We start from the raw sequence: 15,078 nt of genomic DNA on the forward strand, positions 1-15,078 counted from the left end.
GTAGCTCATTTATCAACTGAGCGAATACTTATTTGTAAGGGCTCAACTAATTCAAAGCACATACGAAACATACCTCAATGTTGGGATGTTTCAAGCGTATTAACTGAAATTTTTACAGCAAGATCATTCATTCCCAAATCACGTACCTTCGGAATTTAACCGGATATAGCTACTCGTTCAAATGCCTTCGGGACATAGCCCGGTTATAGTAACTCGCACAAATGCCTTCGGGACTTAACCCGGATTTAGTAACTCGCACAAATGCCTTCGGGACTTAACCCGGATTTAGTAACTCGCACAAATGCCTTCGGATCTTAGTCCGGATTTAGTAACTCGTACAAATGCCTTCGGATCTTAGTCCAGATATGGTCACTTAGCACAAAGCCTTCGGGACTTAGCCCGGACATCATTCAAATAACCATGCACATTTAACAATAAATCATGGCACATTCGTATTTCGTTTTCGTTAGCAAAACTCAAACACAAGACACTTATCATTCTTGCAATTTCGGCTCAATAGCCACACACAAAGAGCATGATTTTGATTTGCTTAAAACATGATCTAATCAAATCATAATTTAAGCTCTTTTACTCAAGAACTTACCTCGGATGTTGTCGAACGATTCCGATAGCTATTCGACCACTTTTTCCTTCCCTTTATCGGATTTAGTTCCCCTTTGCTCTTGAGTTTAATTAAACAAATAAATTGATTTAATCATTTGAGCATCGAAAAGAGGAACACAAGGCACTTAGCCCATATTTATACATTAGACATTAAAGTCACATATGTACGGAATCATGAATCAAACTCAACATTTTAGCTAATTTTCCCCCTTGGCCGAATTTTCTAAGCCAAGACAAAAGCATCAATATGCTTGCCTCTAACCGAATACATGCAACACCAATCTCTTTCCTATGGCCGAATATGCATGTCTATGTTGGGGCCGATTGCAACACTTAATACATTCTACAAGTATGGTCACTTGTATTGACAAAACACCATTTTGTTTCAAGTTCAAAACTTGGCTAATACACACATATATACACTAGTAAAGCATCCTCTCCCTTTCCATCAATTTAACACATGCATTACTCATCAATATACAAAAATTATATTCGGCCTTAGCACACAACTTGCTAGCCGATTCTTCTCCATCTAGCAACCAATGCACATATGTGCTCACTCAAAAATGCTAAAAGAAGATTCAAGAATCATCAACCCACCATCACATGCATCATTAACAAGCTTCATATTTAGCATGCAATGGCATTAACACAAAATCCACCTAGGCCGAATATCATTCCCATGACATAGCAAAGATTTGAACCATGGGCTAATTAGAACTCAAGCTAGCAACTAAAAAACATGCATGAATCTCATGGCACAACCTCAAACATACCTTGATCTAGATACAAGTATGGCCAAACCTCCTCCTAATCCTCTTCCAAACCAAACATGAAGCAAGAACTCCTTCCTCCTTCCTTAGAATTTTCGGCCAAAAGAAGATGAAAAAGGATGAACAAAATTTTTTCTTTTCTTTTCTTTAACTCACGGCAAAAGGGGGGCATGGATGAGACCATTCTTTTTTTTCATCACTCCTCCCTTTCATTATTTAATTACCATGCTCATTATTTTATTGTTTCCACCCATGATGCACCAACACAACACGTTTATGACATGTCTTGCCCATCACACTTGGTGTACCATACTTGTCATGGCCGGCCACTACTAATAGAGGGGGGGGGAAATTGACATGCAAGTCCCCCCTTTTTCAACATGCACTAATAGGTCCTTATGCTTTGACCTATCACATTTCAAAATTTTCTCACATAAGTCCTATTTACTAAAACTCACATGCAATCGACTAAATCGAAGCTTGAAATTTTCACACATTCATAATTACATATTCTAGACAATAAATATCACATTCAAACATTTCGGTGACTCAGTTTAGCAGTCCCGAAACCACTTCCCGACTAGGGTCAATTTTGGGCTGTCACAACTCTCCCCCACTTAAGAAATATTCTTCCCCGAAAATCTTACCGGTAAATAGGTTTGGGTATCGTTCTTTCATCGAGCTCTCGGTTTCCCAAGTAGCTTCCTCGATCCTGTGTTTGAGCCATAACACCTTAACTAATGGAACCCTTTTTTTCGCAACTCTTTCACTTCACGAGCTAGGATACGAATCGGTTCTTCTTCATAACTCAAGTCAGATTGAATTTCAACTTCTGAGGGATTAATCACATGTAACGGATCGGATCTATAACGTCGAAGCATCAAAACATGAAAGACATCGTGAATCTTTTCAAGTTCAGGGGGCAAAATCAATCTATACGCAACCGGACCAACTCGTTCGGAGATTTCGTAGGCCCAATGAATCTCGGGCTCAACTTGCCCTTACGGCCAAATCTGAGTACCTTTTTCCAAGGCGAAACTTTAAGAAACACTTTATCTCCCACCTGATATTCAATGTCTTTTCGTTTCAAATCCGCATACGATTTTTGACAATCTGTGGCTGCCTTCAGACTTTCACGGATTACCTTTACTTTCTGTTCGACATCTTTAATCAAATCAACTCCAAAAATTTTACTTTCACCGAGCTCGGTCCAAAACAATGGTGTACGGCATTTACGACCATACAAAGCCTTGTAAGGTGCCATCTTAATACTTGATTGAAAACTATTGTTGTAAGCGAATTCAATCAAAGGTAAATACCGTTCCCATGAACTACTAAACTCGAGGATGCAACATCTCAACATATCCTCAAGTATCTGAATTATCCGCTCAGATTGACCATCGGTTTGGGGGTGAAAAGCAGTGCTAAAATGCAGCTTGGTACCCAAAGCTTCTTGCAATTTCTTCCAAAATCGTGAGGTGAATCTCGGATCTCTATCCGACACGATAGAAATAGGTACCCCGTGTAATCTCACAATCTGAGAAACGTACAATTCAGCTAGTTTATCCAATGAAAAATCCGTACGCACGGGGATAAAGTGAGCTGACTTAGTCAGTCTATCGACAACAACCCAAATCGCATCTTTCTTACTTGCTGACAATGGCAGTCCGGACACAAAGTCCATTGTGACTCGATCCCATTTCCACTCGGGTATCATGATCGGCTGAAGTAATCCTGAAGGCACTTGATGTTCTGCTTTCACTTGTTGACATATTAAACATCTCGAAACAAAGTCGGAGATGTCTCGTTTCATACCATGCCACTAAAACCGACGTTTCAAATCGTTGTACATTTTCGTACTCCCCGGGTGAATTGACATTCGGCTACAATGGGCTTCGTTCAGAATCATCGAAATGAGTTCTAAATTTCTTGGAACACACAATCGACTTCTGAACCTCAAACAATCGTCATCACCAATTTGAAATTCGGATTCCATATTCGGAACACATTCAGCCCGTTTTGCAACCAATTCATCGTCGACTTTCTTAGCTTCACGAATTTGACGAATCAATAATGGTTTGGCCTTTAATTCAGTTACTAACACATTGTCAGGTAGAACAGACAAGTGCACATTCATCGCTCGTAAAGCAAACAGTGATTTCCGGCTTAAGGCGTCTGCAACCACATTAGCCTTTCCCGGGTGGTAATCAATGACAAGCTCGTAATCTTTCAACAACTCAAGCCAACGTCTTTGTCGCAGATTTAAGTCTCTTTGAGTCATCAAATATTTGAGACTTTTGTGATCCGTAAATACATGGCACTTTTCACCAAATAAGTAATGTCGCCATATTTTTAAAGCAAATACGATGGCAGCTAGTTCAAGATCATGGGTCGGATAATTTTTCTCATGTGGCTTTAATTGTCTCGACGCATAGGCCACCGCTCGACCTTCTTGCATCAATACGCAACCCAACCCAAGTAGGGATGCGTCACTATAAATGACAAACTCTTTGCCTGATTCGGGTTGCACTAAAATTGGAGCTTCAGTCAAATAAGTTTTCAGTTGATCAAAACCTTTCTGACATTTCTCCGTCCATTCGAACTTAACATCCTTTTGAAGTAGCTTCGTCATTGGTGTGGCTATCATCGAGAAACCTTTTACAAATCGTCGGTAATAACCGGCGAGCCCCAGGAAGCTCCGAACTTCGGTAATATTTCTTGGAGGCTTCCAGTTAAGTATGGCTGAAATTTTGCTTTGGTCAACTCGAATACCCGATGCGGATACCACGTGACCCAAGAAGCTAACCTCTCTTAACCAGAACTCACACTTACTGAACTTAGCATATAACTGCTTATCCCGCAAAATTTGTAACACTAATCTCAGGTGCTCAGCATGTTCGGTCTCATCTCTTGAATAGACCAAGATGTCATCAATGAACACAACTATGAACCGATCCAAATATGGTCTGAAGATCCGATTCATCAAATCCATAAATACCGCAGGGGCATTAGTGAGCCCAAACGGCATCACTAAGAATTTGTAGTGACCATATCTCGTTCTGAAGGCAGTTTTGGGTATGTCCGAATCTCGAATTCGCAACTGATAATAGCCCGATCTCAAATCTATTTTTGAGAACACTGAGGCTCCCTTCAGTTGGTCGAACAAATCATCGATACGCGGTAACGGATATTTGTTCTTTATTGTCACTTTATTCAGCTGACGATAGTCAATGCACAACCTCATGGTTCCGTCCTTCTTTTTCACGAACAATACTGGTGCACCCCAAGGTGAGAAACTTGGTCGAGCGAAACCTCTATCCGTCAATTCTTGCAACTGAGCTTTCAACTCTTTTAACTCGGTTGATGCCATACGATACGAAGCTATCGAAATCGGTGTAGTCCCAGGTACAAGCTCAATACCAAACTCTATCTCCCGAACAGGTGGTAAACCCGGTAATTCTTCAGGAAAAACATCCGGGTATTCACAAACCACCGGTACAGATTCGGGTTTCTTTTCTAATTCTTTGTCATCAAGTACATACGCAAGGTATGCTTCGCACCCTTTTCTTACATATTTCTGGGCCAACATTGAGGATATTATAGCTGACAACCCCTTTAAGTTCGTAGACTCAACTCGGATCATCTCGTTATTTGCGTACCTCAAATCAATAGTCTTGCTTTTGCAATTCACAACCGCATCATGCGCGGTCAACCAATCCAAACCAAGAATAACATCAAATTCATCAAACGGCAAAAGCATCAAGTCCGCCGAAAAACAGGAACCTCGAATTACTAGGGACATTTCTTGCACACTTTGTCAACAAGCACGTAACGACCCAAGGGATTTGACACCCGAATTACGAACTCAGTAGACTCAATAGGTAAAGTCTTACTAGATGCTAAGGTTTCACATATGTAAGAATGAGTAGAACCGGGGTCAATCAAAGTAATTACATTAGTATCAAAGAGAGTAAAAGTACCGGTAATAACATCAGGTGAAGAAGCATCCTCGCGGGCACGTATAGCATAAGCTCTAGCAGGCGCACGAGCCTCGGATCTAGTCGTAGCATCTCTAGATCCTCTCTGACCACCACTAGCATTGCCCGTATTTCCAGATGGTCTACCTCGAGCAGTGGTAGCACCCAGTTTCCCACTCTGATTTACATTCTGTTCAGACAACCTCGGGCAATCTTTAATGAAGTGGTCAACTGATCCGCACTTGTAACAGGAGCGGTCAGGGAATCTACAACTCCCCGAATGCCATTTACCGCAATATCGACATTCCATTCTATCTCGACGTTCATTCCCAACACTGGCGACCGAAGTGCCTCGTGTACCCACAGGGGGTCGATCACGATCTCGTCTAAAAAGGCCCAAAGTGCCTCTAGACCGGCCCACATCATCTCGAAATTTCTTCGATGCCTGTTGAAGAGACTTTCCCGAGGATCTTTTACGAAACTCTCCAGTTCCCACATCAACTTTTTGTTTTTCTTTTCTAAGCTCTTCGGCTTTACAAGCTCGCTCGACAAGTACTACGAACTCTCGTATTTCAAGAATGCCAACGAACATTTTTATATCTTCATTCAGCCCATCCTCAAAGCGTTTACACATGATAGCCTCGGACGAAACACATTCCCGAGCGTATCTACTAAGTCTAACAAATTTTCGCTCGTAATCAGTAACTGACATAGAACCTTGCTTAAGCTCAAGAAATTCCTTCCGTTTTTTATCAACAAAACTCTGACTGATATACTTTTTCCGAAACTCAGTTTGGAAAAACTCCCAAGTTACTTGCTCTCGGGGCACAACAGAAGTCAGAGTACTCCACCAATAGTAGGCAGAATCGCGTAGCAAGGAGATAGTACACTTTAGGCATTCATCGGGTGTACAAGATAGCTCATCGAGTACCCGGATAGTGTTGTCCAACCAAAATTCAGCTTGCTCGGCATCGTCGCTATCCGTAGCTTTAAATTCAGTAGCCCCATGTTTTCGGATTCTGTCAACTGGGGGCTTATTTGACCTTATTTGGTCAGTTTCCGGAGGTATTGTAGGTGCGGGGGTGGTATTAGTCGGGAATGGAGGTTGTGGAACAGCCGTATTAGTTCGAATGTATTGGTTGAACCAATCATTCATCACGCTATAGAAAGCTTTTCTAGCTTCATCATTCGGGTTACTAGCATTAGGTTGAGAGTCCGCCGGTGCTGTCCCTTGTGCGGGAGCAGGCGCTACACTCTCAAGATCATCAGCTACCGCTCGGTCGGGATCGGGATCCATTACTATAAATAAACACATTTACAATTGTCATAAATCACCACACTATTAAATAATCACATAAAATGGCATGTATAGCTAGACCCAATGCATTACGATAGTCCTAGAATCGACTAAACCGTAGCTCTGATACCAATCAAATGTAACACCCCGAACCCGAGACCGTCACCGGAGTCGAACACGAGGTGTTAACAGACTGTAAACCACTTATAAAAAGAATTTCCCAGACACTGCCAATCTACGTACTAGTCGCTTTAAAAATCATATCTTGAGTTCAGAAACTCGGAATCCAGTTCCGTAAATTTTCCCTGAAACTACACTCATATGCCCATCTACATATTTTTTCTAGAATTTTTGGTTGGGCCAATTAGTACAGTTTATTAGTAAAAGTCTCCCATGTTACAGGGATCGACTACACTGACCTTTGCGCATTACGACTTGGATATCTCCCTGTACAGGGCTTCAATACTGATGTCTTTTGTTTCTATAAAAACTAGACTCAAAGAGGAATCTATAAATATATGGCATGACTCCTAATTATCTCTGGTTAATTTATAATGAATTTCCAAAGTCGAAACAGGGAATCCAGAAACCGTTCTGGCCCTGTCTTACGAGAACCTGAATATCTCTTAGCATACTGACCATATGATCGTTTCGTTACTTTCCCATGAAAATAGATTCATCAAGGTTCGTTTACATAATTTATTCACTATTTAATTCCCTTCCTACTAGTTTTAGTGATTTTCCAAATCTACATCACTGCTGCTGTCAGCATCTGCCTTTAAGGTAGACTTTACCTATTTCATAGTTTCCATGATTCAACTAGCCCTTTTAGCATAAATAGCACAAATTATGATAGTGATTAACCATTCCCATGGCCAATCCTTGTTAAGCATACCCACACCTCTCAATAACCATATCCATGCCAAATGATTATAACATTATACTCAAACATATATAAGCCATTTTCGCATGGCTATCCAAAATTATACAAGTCCAAAGGGTCCATGACCCACAACAAAAAGGGTAGTCCTATACATGCCATTTCGAAGTTCAACCAAAATTGTACCAAAAGGGGGCTTTGATAGTGTGGGCGACTTCGACTTCAAAATCCCGAGTCCGATAGCTGGAGAACCAAAATCTATAAAACAGAGAATCAAGGAGACGGAGTAAGCAATTTATGCTTAGTAAGTTTTGAGCAAGGGATTCCAGCACAACAAAAGTATAGCATTCATGTAGCTAAACGGATAATTTCATATGCACAATTTTTCAATATCATACTTACTTCACATTACCAACCCTTTTATTCATACACAAAGATCAACTTAGCCAAAGGCCGGTAGCTCATTTATCAACTGAGCGAATACTTATTTGTAAGGGCTCAACTAATTCAAAGCACATACGAAACATACCTCAATGTTGGGATGTTTCAAGCGTATTAACTGAAATTTTTACAGCAAGATCATTCATTCCCAAATCACGTACCTTCGGAATTTAACCGGATATAGCTACTCGTTCAAATGCCTTCGGGACATAGCCCGGTTATAGTAACTCGCACAAATGCCTTCGGGACTTAACCCGGATTTAGTAACTCGCACAAATGCCTTCGGGACTTAACCCGGATTTAGTAACTCGCACAAATGCCTTCGGATCTTAGTCCGGATTTAGTAACTCGTACAAATGCCTTCGGATCTTAGTCCGTATATGGTCACTTAGCACAAAGCCTTCGGGACTTAGCCCGGACATCATTCAAATAACCATGCACATTTAACAATAAATCATGGCACATTCGTATTTCGTTTTCGTTAGCAAAACTCAAACACAAGACACTTATCATTCTTGCAATTTCGGCTCAATAGCCACACACAAAGAGCATGATTTTGATTTGCTTAAAACATGATCTAATCAAATCATAATTTAAGCTCTTTTACTCAAGAACTTACCTCGGATGTTGTCGAACGATTTCGATAGCTATTCGACCACTTTTTCCTTCCCTTTATCGGATTTAGTTCCCCTTTGCTCTTGAGCTTAATTAAACAAATAAATTGATTTAATCATTTGAGCATCGAAAAGAGGAACACAAGGCACTTAGCCCATATTTATACATTAGACATTAAAGTCACATATGTACGGAATCATGAATCAAACTCAACATTTTAGCTAATTTTCCCCCTTGGCCGAATTTTCTAAGCCAAGATAAAAGCATCAATATGCTTGCCTCTAACCGAATACATGCAACACCAATCTCCTTCCTATGGCCGAATATGCATGTCTATGTTGGGGCCGATTGCAACACTTAATACATTCTACAAGTATGGTCACTTGTATTGACAAAACACCATTTTGTTTCAAGTTCAAAACTTGGCTAATACACATATATACACTAGTAAAGCATCCTCTCCCTTTCCATCAATTTAACACATGCATTACTCATCAATATACAAAAATTATATTCGGCCTTAGCACACAACTTGCTAGCCGATTCTTCTCCATCTAGCAACCAATGCACATATGTGCTCACTCAAAAATGCTAAAAGAAGATTCAAGAATCATCAATCCACCATCACATGCATCAGTAACAAGCTTCATATTTAGCATGCAATGGCATTAACACAAAATCCACCTAGGCCGAATATCATTCCCATGACATAGCAAAGATTTGAACCATGGGCTAATTAGAACTCAAGCTAGCAACTAAAAAACATGCATGAATCTCATGGCACAACCTCAAACATACCTTTATCTAGATACAAGTATGGCCAAACCTCCTCCTAATCCTCTTCCAAACCAAACATGAAGCAAGAACTCCTTCCTCCTTCCTTAGAATTTTCGGCCAAAAGAAGATGAAAAAGGATGAACAAAATTTTTTTCTTTTCTTTTCTTTAACTCACGGCAAAAGGGGGGCATGGATGAGACCATTCTTTTTTTTCATCACTCATCCCTTTCATTATTTAATTACCATGCTCATTATTTTATTGTTTCCACCCATGATGCACCAACACAACATGTCTATGACATGTCTTGCCCATCACACTTGGTGTACCATACTTGTCATGGCCGGCCACTACTAATAGAGGGGGGGGAAATTGACATGCAAGTCCCCCCTTTTTCAACATGCACTAATAGGTCTTTATGCTTTGACCTATCACATTTCAAAATTTTCTCACATAAGTCCTATTTACTAAAACTCACATGCAATCGACTAAATCGAAGCTTGAAATTTTCACACATTCATAATTACATATTCTAGACAATAAATATCACATTCAAACATTTCGGTGACTCGGTTTAGCGGTCCCGAAACCACTTCCTGACTAGGGTCAATTTTGGGCTGTCACACACTTTAAGTGGATGGAAAAGAGCACTAGCTAGAAAATAAAAGTAGTCTTTAGAATAGTTCCAGATGATTCTTAATGCTGCAATCTCTTCTTCTGTACTGTAGTTTCTCATTCCTCTCTTGTTATTTTCAGCTTTCAAATTAGTTCCCCACTTTCTTTCTCTCATGGTTTTATTTCCATCACATAACAAGTAACATATAGGTTTAAACATAGTAAAACAATGAGCATCATTATTTCTTTCATGCTCTTGGTTTGTCTCATTTCCTGCACTACAGCTCGAGATTCCAGCAGAGAAGCTCTACAAGTTACAATTGGTATTGGCAATGGCAACTTAAGCAAGGGCTGTAATGATAGACACCATAATCTTCCATTCAAACTCAATTGTAAGTTGCCAGCAACCCCCTTAGCAAATGAAGTATTGAAGTTTGCTGATCAAAGACTGGCTTTAGTGCATCCCATAATCCAAAAATTTAAGTCTTTAATCACTTCAGATCCTCTTGGAATCACCCAAACTTGGGTGGGTTCAGATATTTGTAGTTACAAAGGGTTCTACTGTGATAATCCACCAGATAACAAGTCAGCCATTGCTGTTGCTTCAATCGATTTCAATGGATTTCAGTTGTCAGCCCCTTCACTCGATGGTTTCTTGGATCAGCTTCCAGATGTTGCCCTCTTCCATGCCAACTCCAACAATTTTAGTGGCTCTCTTTCGCCAAACATCGCCAAGCTTCGGTATCTATATGAGCTTGATATAAGCAACAACCGATTTTCAGGGCCATTTCCAGATGCTGTTCTAAACATGCCTGGTTTAACATTCTTGGATATTCGTTTCAACTTCTTCACTGGGTCAGTTCCTTCTCAAATTTTTACTCAAAATCTCGACGCCCTTTTTATCAACAACAACGAGTTCATGATCCATCTGCCTGATAATATTGTCAACACCCATATTTTTTATCTCACTTTGTCCAACAACAAATTCAATGGTCCACTTCCAAGAACCATTTTCAAAGCATTCTCTTCGTTAGCTGAGGTTCTTCTTTTAAACGACCAGCTTACAGGTTGTATACCCTATGAGATTGGTTTGCTTAAGGAAGCTGTCGTTTTTGATGCCGGGAACAACCAGTTGACTGGTCATTTACCTTTCTCATTAGCTTGTATGGAGAATTTGGAACCGTTGAACTTCGCTGGTAATCTTCTGTTTGGAGCGATCCCTGAGGTGGTTTGCGAGCTTGGCAAACTGATGAATTTATCATTGTCTGACAACTATTTCATACATGTTGGCCCCATGTGTCGGATTTTGATTGAGAGAGGAGTGTTGGATGTTAGAAACAACTGCATTCCCGATCTTCCATTTCAGAGATCTGTAGAGGAGTGTGCAAATTTCTTTGCTCATCCAAGATTCTGCCCTCGCATGTGGTCTTACAATTACATCCCATGCTACCATTTTCCTTCTAGTTCTTCACTCCCTGATATGGCTCCTTCACCTTAATCCCCTTAATGGGGTTTTGTTCGTTTTCTTGGTTTATGTTCTTGTTTTTGATAAACTATTCTTTCACTTCTATGTAATCATAATATAACTTTGTCTATCATGAAAACCTGAAGAACGCTATTATCGTTTGTGCTTGACAAGTACTTCATTTTTCCCTTCTAAATGAACGAAAGATTATCAATAAATTTAAGCTAAATACTCAAATTGGAACACAATTTTTTGTAAGTTACTTATATAAGAGTCAAACATTTTAAAATGAACAGAAAAATTTTTAACTTTTATAAAAGTACTCAAATAAAAGTTAAATGTTTTTTAAAGTGTTCAAATAAAACTTTTCAAATGTTAACATTCACCTCTCTTTTACTTAAACTAGTTGAAGTGTGTGAAAAATTCTATTTGAACACTTTTGTAAATATTAGACTTTTATATGATCAATTTTAAAGATTTGACCTTCACATAAACAATTCCTAAAAAGTTGGATTTAATTTAAGCATTTAACCCTAAATTTACTTGGAAACTATTTATAAACTTTATGAGTATAATTTAAGACTACATTTTAATCTTTTGACCACAAGGATTGCATTAAATCTAAAGTCGAATTAGATCAGATACTGTTCAAGAGGCAAGCTTTTCATGCATTGATTATAAGCTCAAATCTAAAACCTTAGTTAGGAGATATCAAATTTTTTACCATTTCACTCTATGTACTGCAAAATATTTACAAACCAGGAAAGATGTAAACAGAAAAGTTGGATCTAAAGCGTATGAATAATTTGAGAATCATTTGAACAAGTGGAAAACCGGGAAATAGATTCTGGTTTTAACTATTCCTATGCAATTACTAAAAAACCAGCTACTATGCAAAAATGCATTAGTAATAGTATTACATAATCCCTCCAAATTAGTGTGTAATAGTAGTACATAATCCCTCCAAATTAGTGTGTACCATGACTCTTTCCAAAGAAAAACACCACATGACACAATGGGGGAGTTTAAAGGTGCTTTTGGAGAGAGTAATGGTCCCATTGAAGCATGGAAATATGGCATCTTTGCCGACTCGATAGCTTGCCACTGTAAACTCACTTTTGTGTTCACAAAGTGGCTCACCTACACAACCAAGGGTTTTCAAGTCTCAACTAACCCACAAAATTACAAGTTCCTAACTCAAACTATGTGGTCCAGCTCAAAAAGATACCCCATTAGAGACTAAAACATGATTAAGAAAAATGCATCATGAAGAGCAAGCAGCTTTATCATTGGTCGCCGCCTTTGATTTTTTTTATTTAAATGTTTTTCAAATTGTTATAATGGAGAACTACTGACACTTGAGTGGGAGTTTTCTTTGGTATTTCATGATTATAATTAAGAATCATTCTTTGGGGAACCACTTTTTTTTTTTTAAGCTTATGTTTTTTGATAGGCGTATTTCCTTTATTATTATTATTATAAAATAGGCTTATATCTTTATCATACGTTATGGGTGACATATATCCAGATCATTGCCCACTTTGCATCCACTTTTATTGGACTTTGATCAAATTACATTATCTTCATTAGGTTCTTCTTTAAAATGTGATCAAATTATATTGTTTTTGAAAAAGATAAATTAATATAAATTTTATGATTCGAATAATAAAAATATTAAAAATTAAGAGAAACAATTTGATTTGTGGAACGATGGAAATGTGTAAATGTACACAATCGTAACAAGTAATAAAATGACAAGTAAATGTCGAATTATTGTACCCACAGGAATTGTGAAAGGAATTATTTATGAATGCAATTTAAAAAACACTTTGGCGAAGAAAAATATTTTGCTTTGAGGAGGTGAATAAAAACTAGGATTTTAACTAAGTAAAATAAATAAAAATAAAATAAATCCAATGCACGATTTCAACAGATGATTTTAATCAAGATGACATAGTTGTGTTAGATTAATTACATTTCTTAACTTTGAATTACTAAACTCATGTTTATGTTATTATGAATAAATTCAAGACAACTCGGTAATTTGCTAACTTATGAACATACTTAGTTACTAAAATCCATTTATCTCTTGACTATATTTCTATGTCAATTCAACTGGTTAAAAAAATGTGCTAATGCACATACATACTTATGAAATTAAAATAATCTCTTGTACATATGTCGATGCCAATTCAAACAATTAATTCAATCTCATAAGCACATAAAAGATTACGCGATGCAACAATGTATTTCTTCCTTGAAACAATATAATCACAATAATCTTGCAAGTTATGCAAGGCTAATGTATCATTAGATAACATTGCTAATTTAACCCTCAGCTACCTTAGATGATTAAACATGCACTAATTAAGTATCGTGTCAATTAATTACAATTTCAATCCGTTTAAATAATTAATTCATTAGTTACCTTACAATTGTAATGCTAGAATAACTAAGTCATGGTTTTACTTAATCAAACATCTCACCGAGGCCTATAACAACACAAACACAATTTTAATAAATTAAGTAGATGAAATGCAATCAACCTAGCACGAATTAAATTTAAGCCAAATTAATTAAATTAAACATATCAACATCACAAATATTCATAAACATGTTCATCATAACAACAAAATTAAAAGGATAGGGAACAAGAATCAAATCCGGTGATCCTCCGAGGGCTGACTTAGTTTGCTCCGCTCCTCCTTCTCCACTTGTTCTTGTTGAACCGAGGCCTCCACAAACACTTGAATGCTGCTCCAAATGGTGGTTGATTGACTCATTTTCAAGAGGTGAAATCGGCAAGGGAATAGGGGAAGGAAATGAGGGAAAATGAAAGGGAATGAAGAGAGAAAAATGAGAGAGAAGTGAAGAGATGAGAAGGGTTGAGATCTGTTTGAAGTGAGCAGTGAATGGGGTATTTATAGATTGAGAATGCTGCTAAAAATAGCCAAAATCAGCAGCCAAAGACTCCCCGCATGGCCAGCCACACATGTGGCATGTTTGAAGATTTCAAACATGCTATTTTTAGGTAGGGCCAAATCTTGAAAGGCATGAATAGTGGAGGGATTTGAATGCAAATTGAAGGAGTCTTCAAGGGCCATTTTGCAAGCCAAATAATCAGAAAAAAAGCTGATTGGGTCAACATGTGGGACAATTTTGGGCTGCCCAGTGCTCGGTTGGATCGGCTTTCTCGATTTAGCTCAACTGAGCCCCTTTGCATAACTAATTAATAATAATTTATTTAACCCAAATTAAATTGGATTAAAGTTAAAATTAATTATATTATGAATTAATACACATAATTTGGACTGTCTTAGGCTGAAAAATTAATTCACCTTGATGCTTCAAAATTGCTTCTCGGTTTTGCGCTTTTAGCAGTGTTTGCCAAGCAGTTTTTCGCCCTTTGTGGAAATCTATCAAAAATAATAAAAAATAATCAAAATTTGATGTAAAATTAATTAAAATTTGAAATGTTCATAATTTGAGTGCAATTTAATTATTTTATAATTATTATATATTTTTCGACAAGAATTTTACCAAAACTACATGAATTTCAGCTAAAAAGGGCATGAAAAAGTGTATATTTTTGTGTTTCCACACCCCCAAACTTAAT

At 38.0% G+C, this 15,078-nt stretch overlaps 1 protein-coding gene across 1 annotated transcript; it reads left to right on the forward strand.

The window, feature by feature from the left end:
* Positions 1–10,226: 10,226 nt before the first annotated feature.
* Positions 10,227–11,495, forward strand: LOC107917408 (uncharacterized protein At4g06744). Its single transcript, XM_016846763.1, has one exon. The coding sequence runs from the start codon at positions 10,227–10,229 to the stop codon at positions 11,493–11,495; it is 1,269 nt and encodes a 422-aa protein (XP_016702252.1).
* The last annotated feature ends 3,583 nt before the right edge of the window (positions 11,496–15,078 follow it).

This window comes from Gossypium hirsutum, chromosome A01 (assembly GCF_007990345.1).
Source record: "Gossypium hirsutum isolate 1008001.06 chromosome A01, Gossypium_hirsutum_v2.1, whole genome shotgun sequence".
Lineage (NCBI taxonomy): Eukaryota > Viridiplantae > Streptophyta > Magnoliopsida > Malvales > Malvaceae > Gossypium > Gossypium hirsutum.